This window comes from Podarcis pityusensis (assembly GCF_964106645.2).
Source record: "Podarcis pityusensis genome assembly, chromosome: 6".
Classification (NCBI taxonomy): Eukaryota; Metazoa; Chordata; class Lepidosauria; order Squamata; family Lacertidae; genus Podarcis; species Podarcis pityusensis.
The window spans coordinates 1,794,304-1,809,942 of record NC_138030.1 but is presented as its reverse complement, the minus strand read 5'-3'; the positions used below and the strand labels follow the sequence as shown (position 1 = coordinate 1,809,942).

General features: G+C 47.2%; 1 protein-coding gene across 6 annotated transcripts in view; it reads right to left on the bottom strand.

Moving 5' to 3' along the window:
• LOC308480030 (uncharacterized protein) overlaps positions 1 to 15,639 on the bottom strand; it is a 164,451-nt gene that overhangs the window by 4,380 nt on the left and 144,432 nt on the right. For 2 of the 6 annotated variants that reach the window (XM_081011244.1, XM_081011245.1), the window contains exons 2-12: positions 11,343 to 11,469; positions 10,387 to 10,516; positions 9,665 to 9,769; positions 7,816 to 7,956; positions 6,037 to 6,121; positions 5,525 to 5,588; positions 4,629 to 4,708; positions 3,724 to 3,933; positions 2,594 to 2,650; positions 799 to 939; positions 611 to 678 (exon numbers count right to left, since the gene is read on the bottom strand). In XM_081011244.1, the coding sequence (XP_080867370.1) occupies positions 611 to 678; positions 799 to 939; positions 2,594 to 2,650; positions 3,724 to 3,933; positions 4,629 to 4,708; positions 5,525 to 5,588; positions 6,037 to 6,121; positions 7,816 to 7,956; positions 9,665 to 9,769; positions 10,387 to 10,516; positions 11,343 to 11,469 (1,208 nt within the window). Of the gene's footprint in view, positions 1 to 610; positions 679 to 798; positions 940 to 2,593; positions 2,651 to 3,723; positions 3,934 to 4,628; positions 4,709 to 5,524; positions 5,589 to 6,036; positions 6,122 to 7,815; positions 7,957 to 9,664; positions 9,770 to 10,386; positions 10,517 to 11,342; positions 11,470 to 11,955; positions 12,153 to 12,573; positions 12,748 to 12,938; positions 13,435 to 13,765; positions 13,889 to 15,639 lie in introns of those variants that run through there. The other 4 variants (XM_081011248.1, XM_081011246.1, XM_081011249.1 and 1 more) reach the window with 4 other exon arrangements.

The window sequence follows — 15,639 nt, the reverse complement described above, 5'->3', positions numbered from 1 at the left end:
TTGAACCTGGCTCAGTAGTAGATGGGCAGCCAGTCAGTGGCGGAGGAAGAGGAGTGCGGAGGAAGAGGAGTGTGGGGGGGAGCACACCGCCCCTGGCAGCACGATCCCGGTGGGGTGTCATCACGGCTGCCCACCCCCCGCCTGTGCTGGGTGCCACGCCCCCAGGATGTGCGCCAGCCCTGCCCCCACCTGCTCTTTGCCCCCCGGTGCCGGAGCATGAAGCTCCGCCACTGCAGCCAGTGCAGATGTTTTAACAGTGGCACCACATGTTGTTGCTCAGATGCCCCCACCAGCAATCTGGCCACAGCATTCTGCACCCTCCCAAGTCTACATTTCCTTGATTCTATGGTTCTGTAGTCAACTGCCTAGCCCTGTTCAGGAACCAAGTTTTAGATCCACACCAACTGTTGCCCTGCAGACTGTGCTGTATCTTACTTGTGAGCCATGTCTTTAGCTGCATTTACACTTTACAGCAGATGACGAATACAAAGAAAATATGAAACATAACATTAGACTATCTACTTAGGAAAAATGATGCATTGGCACTGCTAGCACCATCCTGCTTGTGTGAGCAAAGCATGTGACAGCAAGGCAAGTGGTCTGGTCTTACCTTTCTAGAGACAATGAGACCTTCAGCTTGTTGTCTGCAATCGAAGTATCAGCTGGTGCATAGTAAGTCTGCCATGAAAGGAAGCAAAAGAGGAGCCGTTCAGCAGAGAGAGATGGTGCTGATGGACAGCATCCCCTGGGAAGTTCTCCTGCACAAGGCTCTGCAGAGAGAGCTGGGCCGAAACTTACTTCATCTAGTCTCCAGACGGAGATCCCCTCAGCATTAAACGTCTCCAGCTTCAATAGATGAATCACGTAAAGTCTGCCAAAGTCGCTATAGAATCGAGGTGGTTCATGAGCAGTTAAGTTCATCACATAGTTTTCTAACTCCTGCACAGATTTGGTTTAAATACAGGAATGAGGGCACAAATGATGTGTGTGTAGATAATAATTTAAAATGCAAAGGATAGGAAACAACCTCCCCAAAACATCCAGGATGATGTTGGCACAGCCTGAAATAATTCAGAAATGCCTTCCTCATATATCTGGGCACCTGTGTTTCCACTGGGAAATAACAGAGCAGTTCCAACCATGTCCTCTGTGTAGAGGCAACGCTCTGCTTTGCGAAGGCAAACCTTGCACCAGACATGCGACAATATGTCAAGGAGCGTTGAACCTGCTTTCCCTGACCTTTTGCCTTCCTGGCTAGAAAACAGGGTTTTCCCCCTGACCTTTTGTCCTTTCACAGTTTGTTTGCTAGACATATCGCTTGGCTGGAGCATGACGAGGGACGCAGATGTAATCAAGTATCGGGGGGAACATTTGAGGGAAACACCTGCTGACACGTGTATTTGCTAATGCTGGAAATGTGCTTAGATGGAAATACGTTAAGTTCAGGGTGGTTTCACGACTGTTTCCAATTGCTGACTTCTGCTAATAAAAGGAGCCTTGGCAGAGCTAGCCGGCAGCTTGCTTGGAGCATCCTTGCTAGCTTGTTTCTGCACAGCTCACCTGCATTACCAAGACCTGTCTCATGTCCATCACTTCACTCTGAGTAGGAAATCCCCTTGAATAAAACAGGATGTAACAACTCCAGATAAGGTACAAGGAGGGTTTTGAAAGGCACCATGAAAATGGGCTGAGTAAAGGTGCATTTCAAGGTCTGTAGTTGGATGAAGAGATGGTGAGGTCCTGAAAGGGCAGAAGCTAATTGGGTGAGAGGATGAGCAGCTAAGATGATGTACATTTCCCACACAGCAGGGGTGTCGAATAAAATATGGGGGGGGCAGGTAAGCCCCAGGGACCCGGGTGGCGCTGTGGGTAAAAGCCTCAGCGCCTAGGACTTGCCGATTGCATGGTCGGCGGTTCGAATCCCCGCGGTGGGGTGCGCTCCCGTCGCTTGGTCCCAGCGCCTGCCAACCTAGCAGTTCAAAAGCACCTCCGGGTGCAAGTAGATAAATAGGGACCGCTTACTAGCGGGAAGGTAAACAGCGTTCCGTGTGCTGTGCTGGCTCGCCAGATGCAGCTTGTCACGCTGGCCACGTGACCCGGAAGTGTCTGCGGACAGCGCTGGCCCCCGGCCTCTTGAGTGAGATGGGCGCACAACCCTAGAGTCTGTCAAGACTGGCCCGTATGGGCAGGGGTACCTTTACCTTTACCTAGGTAAGCCCCACCCCACATAATCCATCATATGGCACGGCACACACACACTATTTCAATGGGAATCCCCCCCAACTTTGAGGGGGTGGCCCTCAAATATTTTATCGGGGGGGAGAGGGACCTCAGCCCCTAGGACTTGGCGCCTATGCCACACCGTGTGTGTTCTACTGGAGATGCTCTCACAGGCCCTTTGGACTCTGTCCTGTAATGCATTGCTGAATAAAGTCTGTCTGGCTGGGAGTTTGGTGTGAGCCTCTATCCTTCAACTCCCAAGGGGGAATTTATTCCATGCTGATTCTGAGTAGACGTACTTACTATTATGCAGGTAAGACCAGGCAAGAGGGAAAGGAGGGTTCAGAAGCCGAGCAGATAAAAAGCCACTCACCTCATCAGAAACTTGCCCTGGAAGCAGAGGCTGAACACTTTCCAACATGCAAAAGCCCTGGGAGGTATATGAAATGACAAGTAATTATTATTATGATGTTCATTATTATATTTAATTATACAGTGGTACCTCAGGTTAAAGGGACGCGGGTGGCGCTGTGGGTTAAACCACAGAGCCTAGGACTTGCTGATCAGAAGGTTGGCAGTTCGAATCCCCACGACGGGGTGAGCTCCCGTTGCTCGGTCCCTGCTCCTGCCAACCTAGCAGTTCGAAAGCACGTCAAAGTGCAAGTAGATAAATAGGTACCGCTCCGGCGGGAAGGTAAATGGAGTTTCCGTGCACTGCTCTGGTTCGCCAGAAGCGGCTTAGTTATGCTGGCCACATGACCCGGAAGCTGTACGCCGGCTCCCTTGGTTAATAAAGCAAGATGAGCATCGCAACCCCAGAGTCGGTCACGACTGGACCTAATGGTCAGGGGTCCTTTTACCTTTACTTTACCTCAGGTTAAGAACTTAATTCGTTCTGGAGGTCCGTTCTTAACCTGAAACTGTTCCACTGTATCCCGCTTTCTTCCCAGGCAAGGACTCAAAGTGGCTAACAGATAAAATAGAACCAACTAAAAACAGAGAAAAAACACTAATCCTTAAAAAGCAATTAAACACTGATTAGAATTATATATGTGTCTGCCTGTGTGATCTATTAAAACCTACAGATAATTGCAATAAAAACATCACAGCACCCGTTCTTTCCTTCAAAACAGTTAGTTCCCAAAGGCTAATGGGAGGACAGCAAGGAGGGAGCCAGTCTGGCTTCTCTCGGGAAGGAGCAGCCAGGCAATGGAAAATCCCAACGGATGGCATTGGACCAGCATCTCTTCACCCTTCCTCTCTCTGTCCCTGCCCTCCACACAGCTAGTCTCCATTTGCCAGAGCCACACTCTGGCCTTGAGTCACAGCTCCTTGGGGCTCCAAATCACATGTGCAGCTTGATGTGACTCAGCATGTGACCTCATATGCCAACTAGCGCTCCATGCCTGCCACTGGGCACTGCCAACATGACATGAGAGAGGGCATAGGTCTAGGGTACAGGTGAAGCACCCCCTGCACAGTTTCCACTTTGGCCCCACTCACCATTTTGTGGTTCTTATCCAGAATGATGGGCTTTATAGGTTGTAGGAGTTGGGCAAAGTTCCAGTCCAGCTGCTTCATCGCCATGGCAATGTCTGTGACAGCTTCCTTGTGCATTTTAGGAAGAGAGTCCAAGAGGCTGGCAAGCCTCTCTTTTGCTCCACCGCCTGCCTCTTCTGCTCTGCCGTCCGGCTTTCCTTCTTCTTCCAAGACCTGGCAGCAGCATCAAAAGAAGTACATAGTTGAACTATGGAACTCACTCCTACAGGACGCAGTGGGAGCCACCAATCTAGAAGACTTTAGAAGAGGACTGGACAAAATTCACAGAGGAGAGGGCCGTGAATGGCTATTAGCCACGATGGCTATGCCCTGCCTGCACAGCTGAAGGCAAGCAATAATTCTGAATCCCAGTTGCAGGAAAACACAGGAGGGGAGAAGGGGCTTATGTGCTTGAATCCTGCTTGCTGGTTTCCCATTGGGGCGCCTGGTCAGCCACTTCGCTGTATAATCTGTTCAGCTCAACAGCTGGGCAGCCGCATTCTGCAGGAACTGAAGCTTCGCAAATCATTTTCAAAGGCTGCTGCATGTATGAAGTTTCTGAATGGTTTCCAAAGGACACACACATACAGCGCATTGCCACATGCCAACCTTGAGGTTACCAGAGCATAGATTACTGTAGCCAAGTTACTCCTGTCCAGATAGGGTCATAGTTGAGCCACCACCATGGCTGCGGAGTGCCATTGCAAGTCCCTAACTACTTTTTGGGTTGAGATGGTGTTCCTCCTGATTGGGAACAAAAACTTTTGAAGCCTGATGAATAGTTGGCAGGGCAGAGAGTGTAGCAAGCCCTTGCCCCCCTGAATCCCTTTTCAGAGAAGCAGGAGCGCATGGCGCTGGTTGCTACTTACACGCAGCTCGAGGATGAGAGTGTCATTTCTCAGAAGGAAGCTCTCGAGAAAGTACTGGATCCCAAGAGGTGACAAGTCAACTGCAGGGAAGCCAAGAATTTATATATTTATTTATTGCATCTGTATCCCACGTTTTCGCCAAAGAACTCAAGGTGTCATCCGTGACTCTTCCTCTCCTCATTTAATCCCCACAACCCTGTGAGGTTGGTTAATCTGAGAGGCAGTGCCTGGCCCTCAAGGTCACTCAGTGAGAGCTTTGTGGCCGAGTTGGGATCTGAACCCTGGTCTCCCAGTTCCTCCTCTGACACTCTACCCACTACACCACACTGCCTCTCAAGTGAGGAGACTCATTCAGTGTTGGTACTCTTTAACTAAGGAGCAAATCTCTTTATCCCATGGCCTCAGAGCTCCTGGAATATGCATTACCTGCACCAACCTCCCCTGTCTTTTAGGAAATCTTCCCAATTGCCCATTCTATTGAAAGAATCCTTGCTATGGACTTCCCCATTCATTTCAATGGGGAGGGTCTTTCCTCCCGTGCAACGGCATGTACACAAAGATCAGCGCCTTCGGCTGAATGAGTGGGGAAGTCCACAGGACCAGTTACAGCATCAAAGGAACAGTATCGGAATTTTGAAGTTTTGCAATTCTGGTCTTCAAACATCATGTCTAATAAAAGCAGGGAGATATTTTGAAGGCACCGTTTCTCTCCCAAACCTAATGGCATCCATAGTCATTTAGCTCAAATTTGGGGAATGTGCATATTTCATTTACTCCCCCTCTGTGTGTTTAAAATATCAACCAAACCAGCATCAGAGGAATCTGCTTCAAGTAGCTTCTCCCTGATTTGCCTTAGCATTTCTTAAAGGAATGTGCAAAAGAAGGAAGCTGCTTACATAGACTCTGGCTCAGAAGGCAACCTCCAGGCCTGGACAGGGCAGACTGCAAGAGGCCACAGCTCTGAAATATAAAACATGAAAAGCAAAGTGAGAGTGGAAAACACAAGTCTGGAAACCAAGCCTTACGAGGAACAGCTGGGGGAGTTGGGTCTGTTTAGCCTGGAGAAGACTGAGAGGGGATATAGCAGACAAGCTTGCTTTATCATGCTCTGGCGGGAAGGACTCAAACCAATGGTTGAGATTGCGGCTAAACATCAGGAAGAACTTTCTGATGGGAAGAGTTGTTCGACAGTGGAACGGACTCCCTTGGGAGGTGGTGGATTCAGAGGTTTTTAAGCAAAGGATGCATTGCAAGGGGGTTGGATTAGATGACCTATGAGATTCCCCCCAACTCTACAATTCTATGAACACCAGTAGCACCAAGAACAGCATCAAAATCAATTCATTTAACATCAGCAGTCAGAGCCCTATGTACATTTCAACCTCAACTCCAGCAGGATAAGACCAACCTTTTCATCCAAAACAGGGATCAGTCTTTCCCCCAGAGCAATCTGTACCATTGGCGTGACACCCTCTATTGAAGTGCTGGAAGATCTGATAAGTGATAAAATGGGAAAGAGATGCGAAAAGCTTGCAGAAGTTAGAACAGCTGCCTGCAATTTAAATGAAAAGGTGCATCCTAGCAGTGCCTGTTAGGGCGTCGTCCTACTCTCGAGTAGGACCCTGGGAGAGACACATGCTCGACTGGCATGTTCCCTCCCTCCTGGTCAATCGTTCGGGAGCTTCAAAAGCTTTCTTCTGCCCGAACATCACAGCAACTTATGCCAACAGACATCAGCACGCTTAGGGATCCGCAGAGTCTTCGCAGTTTGCGTAACAGAACTCAGCAACTCAGCATTGTGGCTAATCTACTTTATTTACACACAGATCACTGCAACATGGTTCCCTCTCTCTCTAGCATCAGACAGCAAAGAGAAAGAACAAAGGACAATAGTCCCACTTCATGGAACACAGGAACACAAACATCCTGTCTCCGTCATTTCCCACTCTATGGAGTCAAAACATACACCGTCATGTGAAAGACAACAATCCCATGACTGCAATCACGGAGCAGGAATTCTAACAGTGCCGTTCCAAGCCCTTGGAAGACAGTAAAAACAAACAAACCAGTGCATACAAACGCACACACTGCCGTATCATAACAAATATACCACAGCGATCAACAATATAGAAATGTAAAACTAGACAATGAAATAATAAAAAGTGAAAATTGAGTTAAAAGCAAATAGAAATTAAAAGCGAATATCAATAAACCCTTGGTTGGGGGTTTACCCTTAATTGTTTGCATAGGCTTGACAGAATAAAAAGGTTTCCAGCAAGTCTTTAAAATCTGGCACAGAAGGCAACTGCTGAAAATCCAGTAACAAAGAGTTCCAGAGGAATTATCAAAAATACTATGGATTGTTATTTACAGTGCAATTCAATGAGGATGAGAGAGGGAGAGTATGTGCCAACAGAATGGCCAAAACCCAAAGCTTGCCTTTCTCATTCTGGTGTGGGCAGGAGTAGAAACACATCAGTGAGATCCAGGGGTGGCAGACATCCTCTCTCTCTCTCTCTCTCTCTCTCTCACTCACACACACACACAAATCCTTGGAGAACATTGGTGGAATGAAATGCTTCGGATCGAACAAAGAACCAGAAAACTCTGCTTTTAATTTGTTTTGATCAGGTAGGTTAAGCAGTAAACAAAACAAAACATAACAAAAACAAAACAAAAACCTGGTCAGATTGATGACTTGAAATCATTTGCCAACCATCAGGAATGCCAGAACACAACATTCATTTACATGGTCTAGCCTGCCATTCTTTGCCTGAGTGAATTGCTTGGCTGTTTGTCTTCTTCCCCTGTCACCCGCCCAAGGAAAACGTTCTGTCGTTCTACCCGGACACTGAGGTCCAGCACTGAGGGCCTTCTAGCGGTTCCCTCACTGCGAGAAGCCAAGTTACAGGGATCCAGGCAGAGGGCCTTCTCAGTAGTGGCGCCCGCCCTGTGGAACACCCTCCCACCATATGTCAAAGAGAACAACAACTACCAGACTTTTAGAAGACATCTGAAGGCAGCCCTGTTTAGGGAAGCTTTTAATGTTTGATGTACTACAGTATTTTAATATTTTTTGGAAGCCGCCCAGAGTGGCTGGGGAGGCCCAGCCAGATGGGCGGGGTATAAATAATAAATTATTATTATTATTATTATTATTATTATTATTATTATTATTATTACTTACTTGTACCAGGTTTTGATATCTGACCAACCACCACAGGAGCGGCAGCTCTTCATTTGAAATCCACTGCTGTTCATGGTCATGACAGTTGAGAAGTCCTTTGTGACTTGAATCTCCACCTCTTTGCCCAAAGGATCAAAGGAACTAGATGGAAGGAAAGGATATATTGCATTTGTATCACGCCCTGAAAATACAAAGTGCTGGTTTTAGCCTACCTAAGAACGTAAGAACAGCCTGCTGGATCAGGCCACTGGCCCCAGAATCCTGTTCTCACAGTGGCCAACCAGATGAGAAAGCCACAAGGAAGATCTGGACACAAGAGCTCTCTTGCCTCCTGGGGTTTCCAGCAACAGGTGTTCAGAAACATTTCTGCCTCCAACTGGGCAGGAGAGAATAGCCATCCTGGCTAGCAGTCATTGAGAGCTCTTTCCTCCATGTACTTGTCTAATCTAATCTGTTTTTAAAGCCACCCAAGTTGGTGGTACTGTAGTAAGAATAGGAATAAGAATTTATTATTAATAACATGCCCATCTGAATGGGTTTCCCCAGCCACTCTGGACAGCTCCCAACAGAGTATTAAAAACAAGATAAAACATCAAAAACTTCCCTAAACAGGGTTGCCTCCAGCTGTCTTCTAAAAGCCAGATAGTTGTTTATTTCCTTGACATCTGATGGGAGGGCTTTCCACAGGGCACGTGCCACTACCAAGAAGGCTCTCTGCCTGGCTCCCTGTAACCTCACTTCTCTCAGTGAGGGAACAGCCAGAAGGCCCTCAAAGTTGGACCAACACTTTGAATTGTGGACGGAAACGTACTGGGAGCCAATGTTGGTCTTTCCGGACTCGTATTATATGGTCTCGGTGGCCGTTCCCAGTCACCAGTCTAGCTGCCACATTCTGGATTAGTTGTAGTTTCCAGGTCACCTTCAAAGGTAGCCCCACATAGAGCACATTGCAGTACTCCAAGCGGGAGATAACTAGAGCATGCACCACTCTGGTGAGACAGTCTGTGGGCAGATAGGGTCTCAGCCTGCGTACCAGATGGAACTGGTAGACAGCTGCCCTGGACACAGAATTGACCTGCACCTCCATGGACAGCTGTGAGTCCAAACTGACTCGCAGGCTGTGCACCTGGTCTTTTAGGGGCACGGTTACCCCGTTCAGGACCAGGGAGTCCCCCACACCCACCCACACCCTGTCCCCCCAAAAGAGTACTTCTATCTTGTCAGAATTCAACCTCAATCTATTAGCTGCCATCCATCCTCCAACTGCCTCCAGACACTCATACAGGACCTTCATTGATTCTGATTTAAAGGAGAGGTAGAGCTGGGTGTCATCCACATACTGATGAACACCCAGTCTAAACCCCCTGATGATCTCTCCCAGTGGCTTCATATAGATGTAAAAAGCATGGGGGAAGAGGACAGAACCCTGAGGCACCCCATAAGTGAGGGCTCAAGGGTCTGAACACCCATCCCCGCCCCACTTTCTGAACACGGCCCAGGCGGAAGGAGCGGAACCACTGTATAACAGTGCCTCCTGTGGGAGCAATAGGTTCCATGCTACCGATGGGGTTTTCTATCCTAATGGCATCATACTTCATCTATTTGTTTATCTGAAAATTTCCACCACCCATTCCAGCCAAAAAGGCATCCAAACTGGCTTAAAACGACCTATAAGAAGACACAGATCTGCTCACACAGATTTGACCTCTTTGGGGGGTCAACAGAGTTCATCTCTAACAGAAAGATTGCTCGGATGCTCCCAAATATCACAGACTTATAGAATTGCAGAGTTTTCACTGCTGGTCTTCAAGGCTATTTCCTGAAAAGAAGATGCTGAAAAAGAACTTACTATTCTAAATAGATGCCAAATACCACCATCCAATGGAGGTTCAGTGAATCGTCTGATCGCATTGTTATATCAATAGCTGGGCGATACGGGGTCTGCACCGTTATTCTGCAAAGACAACAAAAGGCAACTCAACTAGTGGGGGCTCTGAGTTAAATGGGGAGGTGCCTAAAACTGTGGGCTGGGCATTTCTGGTACCCCATGAATAAGGGTAAGGTAAAGGCAAATGGACCCCTGACCATTAGGTCCAGTCGTGGCCGACTCTGGGGTTGTGGTGCTCATCTCGCTTTCCTGGCCGAGGGAGCCAATGTTTGTCCGCAGACAGTTTTTCCGGGTCATGTGGCCAGCATGACAAAGCCGCTTCTGGCGAACCAGAGCAGCGCACGGAAACGCCGTCTACCTTCCCGCAGGAGCGGTACTTATTTATTTACTTGCACTTTGACGTGCTTTCGAACTGCTAGGTTGGCAGGAGCAGGGACCGAGCAATACGAGCTCACCCCGTCATTGCGGGGATTCAAACTGCCGATCTTCTGATCAGCAAGTCCTAGGCTCTGTGGTTTAACCCACAGCGCCACCCGCATCCCTCGCATGAAGAAGGGAGTCCTCAATAAGAGAGATTCTCTTGAACACACCCTATTAAATGGAATGGGACCTGCACATAAGCGTTACTGTGCTCTTCCAGAGTTCCTGTTTCAAATGGGGCTCCCAATTTGCACAGATCCTACCTGGGTGGCAGATGTGGGATGTGTCCAAAGAAGGGCTTTCCAGAGTCAGGGGGTGGTTGAGGGCTGAGTTCCCCTACCAAATGGGTTAACTCTTCTCCCATGTCTGAACTGACCAGACATCTCCCAAGCTCTGAAAGAATTGTAGTTTGATCCATCAGTGACTGTGCTTTAGAGATAGTGAATAAAAAGTCAAAGAACTCAGGCATTTATTGACTGTGAAAAATGCTGAGATTTAGGATGATGTACTTAATTGCTTTTCTCATGCTACATTATTTTTTTTATTATTATTTTAAAATATATCAAAACAGTGATGTAATGGAGAGGTAAGCAAGGACCAGTTTTTAGAATATGTTAGTCCTGGTTTGCATTTATTTATTTGAATCATAGAACTGTAGAATTGGAAGGGTCCCGAAGAGCCATCTAGTCCACCCCCCTCCCATAATGCAGAAATCACAGCGAAGAGATGGAAGACAGGCCAAAGAAGTTCAGCCTACCTAATTCAGGACAAGCATGTATCTTGTGCAAAATGGGGAAGATGAGACCCAAACGCCTGCCTCACCCTGCTAACTGCAAGGATTGTGAGGTTTGTTGGCTATTTGCAGTTTAGTAACGTTGCAGAGAGCTTGCTGGGGAGACCATGCATAACAAGGAACTCAAAAATAACTTTAACAAGGTTTTAATAACAAAGCAAGAACTCCTTTTACACTAAAGATAACAACAACAAACATGGCCCAACCACCAACCCATCCCCCAGGGTAACGGGAGAGCTAGGGGCTGCTCCTTATATACTATGCCCAAATGCTGGCACAGCTTAATTAACACAACCTAGCAGCACCTGCTATGTTTCACAGCTGTGAGACTGGGTCTCATTATTTGCCCTGGCCCTTAAAGACATACACAACTTGTGAAACAATAATGAACCTTCACATTTTACAGTGACCATTCAACAAGGTTACCTTCCTCCAGGTATTCCCTCCTGATCCTCAGAAAGGCCCCTTGGCCTTCATGTCCCCAAGTCAGGCTCAGGAGACCGCAGAAGAAGAGAAATCCCCACGCCCGGATCATCTCCGCCTCTGATCGCAGCTGCAGAAAAAATCCCAGCATGACATTAAACCCATTATAAAATGTTTATTATGGATATATATATATATATTATAAACAATTGTAAATCAACACACACACACATATATAATTTTCATTTTTAAAAAATAAACATTTCAACAAAAAAACAAAAACAAAATTCTCACCTATCAATCCTCAACTTCCCTCCCCCTCTTTCAGCAGTTCCATTAATTTACTCTCTTTTTTTCTTTTAGAAACGAAGTTTTTACAATAGTCCTGCTAATGTCTTAATTTGTTTACAATTTGTTTGTAAATACTCAGTATATATATATATATATATATATATATATATATATACCTAAGCTGTAACAACTATACAATTAAGCTTAAGAAACTGAAGTGAAATAACCAAAAAGAACCTAGTTTAGCAGCCTGTAACATCCACTAGGTTTAACAGATCTAAAAAAAGTTAACGGTTCCTTGAAAGATTTCTATCTCCTGACACACCTTTTGATTTACCAACTTTGTTCTGTAAAATAAATTCTTTCATCTGTTTAACATCTCCCTAAGTCTCCAATATCGGAGAGCTTTTCTTCCTAAAATTAAGCAGCGGTTAAGTCTGGGCTCGCTGCAATTGTTGGAGCATTTTGATAGGAAATAAAATCCCCAAAGTAGAAGAAAGTGTGTTATACTTTGGTGAGGGAAAATTCCTGTCAGGAAATGGCAGCTTCTCATAAACCTCCAAGGAAAGAGGAGGCAGTCAGGGAGACGCTCAGACTGAAGGAGCGATTTCTGAGGGAAATTCTGGTCAGGAGGTAGAACTTGAAATGGAAAACAGAATAGAAGCAGAAAAACAGATTCAGTTAGCCAAAATACAAGGCAGAGGAGAAAGAAAGAAAGAAAGAAAGAAAGAAAGAAAGAAAGAAAGAAAGAAGGAAAGAAAGAAAGGTCAAAATACAAGCAGAACAAGAACAAGCAGATTCAGTTAGCGAAAACACAGGCAGGTGACAGAGAAAGGGAGAGAGAGAAAGAGGCGGAACGTGAAAAAGAAATGTATAATCTTGAAATGCAAAAAATACAGCTTAGAGCAGAAGGACTGGTTCCACAGAGAAGTGGGGAAGTTACCTCAGTGGAACAAACAAAATTTCAAAAAGGAGATGATATAGAAGTCTTTCTGTTTTGAGAGAACCAAATTCAGAGCTTCTGGATGAGGCCAGAATGAAGGATCTCCTTAGGGAGATTTACTCAGAAATGAGGGATGAGGAAACCGCCGATTGTGGACTCTTTAAAAAATGAGGGAGAGTTTGATTGTGGCTCACGACTGAGCAGAGCAGGAAAACATTTTGGAGAAATTAAGAGGAAACCTGGGGGAACTTATGCCCAGTTATGTTATGGCCTCCAGAGCCTGGCTGAGGGAAGGAAGGGTCAGGCGCTGGAGGAACTGAAGCAACTGATAGTGTGGGAACAGTTCTTTGAACATGTCTCCTCACATTTGGGATAAAAAGCTGAAAACGGTGGGGGAAGCCGCCAGTTCCCTGGACGAGATGGAAGGAGATTGGGGAGGTTTGTGGTCCCACCCGCCTTCCGGAAAAGCCAAGTTTGGGGCTGCTCAGAGAAGTCGGAGGCAGCCAAAACCAGCCCTGCGAGGCGGGTCCCTCTCCTGCAGAAGAGAATGGGGGGGATCTGTTTCCCCTCAGACTAAGCTCAGAGGCTTCCTTCTCTGGCCAGAGGAGAGTTCGAAGGGATCCCAAGGCAGGAATCCTATCAGAGACCAGAGAGGAGGAGGGGAGAGGCCAGGATCAGGCGCTGCCGGGAAAAGGAGTCCCTTGGCAGCCCGGCTTGGGCAATGTTGTCCCTGAGGAGAAGGATGTGTGTTGGCCCTCATCTCGCCCCTGAGCCCCAGCCCCAGTTATGGCTGCTTAGAATTGCAGGACTCGGAGCCGGAAGGAGGAAGGAGAGAACCTGCTGCCCATTTCTCTGTTTCTCATTTCCCTGGATCGGGGGGGGGGGGGGGCAAGTCCCCAGGGAAATCCATCAAAAGTTCAGTGTACATTTCTCTGGATACACACATGGTTGCGTGCAATTCTTCCTAACACGGACAGTTTTGCAAAGCAATTTCTCATCCCATAACATGCTTTCCTAGGTTATTTTCACTTTATCTTAATATCTATCTACTTATACAAATTTCTTGGCCAGAGGACTGCACTGCAAAAACTGGGGGGAGTGTAAATTTCAAAGGACGGCCGTGCATTAATGTCTGCATATTCAGCCCCCCCTTAATTCTAGTCCTCCCTTGAAAAGAGGACTTTCTCCACACCTGTTGACTAGGTGACTCTTGGGGGTCCCAAGGTACCTCCAGGAGAGAAGGAGCCCTTGGCCAAGGGGGTCCCTCAGGCACAGGCAGAGTCCCCTCATTTCATGGGCAGCCCCTTCATCCCGCCATTTGTAGGGAGTTCCTGAGAGATGCCCCCCATTTTGGTCTCCCCACAGCCAGCAGGTGGGAGGGCCCAGAGCCAAGGTGGAGATACAGTGGTACCTCGGGTTAAGTACTTAATTTGTTCCAGAGGTCCATTCTTAACCTGAAACTGTTCTTAACCTGAGTAAAAAATTCTTTCCTGTAGCACCTTAAAGACCAACTAAGTTAGTTCTTGGTATAAGCTTTCGTGTGCATGCACACTTCTTCAGATACACAGAAGTGTGCATGCACACGAAAGTGTGCATGCACACGAAAGCTTATACCAAGAACTAACTTAGTTGGTCTTTAAGGTGCTACAGGAAAGAATTTTTTACTTCGACTATGGCAGACCAACACGGCTACCCATCTGTAACTGTTCTTAACCTGAAGCAGTCTCCCGCTGCCGCCACACCTCAATTTCTGTTCTGATCCTGAAGCAAAGTTCTTAACCCGAGGTACTATTTCTGGGTTAGCGGAGTCTGTAACCTGAAGTGTCTGTAACCTGAAGCGTATGTAACCTGAGGTACTATGGTATTGGGCCAGACTAACTGATTGGTGGCTTTTCAAGAAACAGCAAGCAAGCAACTTTCCTCAAAAAAACAGCATTTACAGATGCGTTCGGCAAACGAAGGAGCAACCTAGCAAACGAAACCGGCCAGCTTTCCCTTCCTGCTGCTGCCAATGCATAGCTGTCAACTTTTCCCTTTTCTTGCGAGGAATCTTATTTGGAATAAGGGAATTCCCCTTTAAAAAAGGGAAACGTTGACAGCTATGTGCCAATGCCTGGGTGGCACCTTCTGGGCACACTGTGCTGCAGTGTCTGATGCAATGAAGAAGGGTGCTGCCACTCACCTCTGAAGCTGGAAAGGCTTCTGCAAATCCTGCCAGGCAGGAGACTGTCCAGGGAGCCCTGCTCTCCTCTTCTCGCTGGCTATGCAAGTCGGCTCTGCCCAGAAGCCCCCAGAGAAGACCTTTGCCCAAGATGCTGAGCTCTAGGCAAAGGGAGGCCAGGCAGCCGCTCACTCCTGTTGCTGACTCTCCAGGGGATCGGTGCCATTGCACAGCAACTGGGCACCTCCCTCTGGGCACCTGGGAGAAAAACTCTGCGGGGAATGTAATTGAGCGGTGGCATTGGGTGAGTTGCCAAGGCCCTGGGCGAGGCAAGTATTGCAGCCCAGTATTGAACCCCTTATGCCTCCGGCAGATGTATTGTATTTTAAGAAAAGACTGGTGTTGGATCAGGCCCATCTAGTCCAGCATCCTGTTATTAGGGGATGGGGGTGGGAGACACACATAAGGCTCTACCTGTTGCATGCCTGTCTGTTGCAAAGCTTTTAAAGGCACAGAGGGCCTTTTAATAAATAATAATAATAATAATAATAATAATAATAATAATAATAAATTTTATTTATACCCCGCCCTCCCCAGCCAAGACCGGGCTCAGGGCGGCTAACACCAGGTATAAAAACAATTGATTAAAATACAACCTAGAAACAAGATTAAAATACTACATTAACATTGGCAGAAGAAAAAGCCCAAGAAGTCATTGAAGGGCCCAGCCAGAGGGACACCACCACAGGCCGGGCTGCTCTGCTTAATAAGCCTCATGGCTGCCCTCAGGGACACTGACTGTCTGTCCTCCCTCCCTCAGGGTCTCGCCCCCCTGCTTTACCTGTTACCTTCATCTTTCACCTTCGCTATGGCATTGTTTAACTGGGGGCTGCATGGCTGAGGGG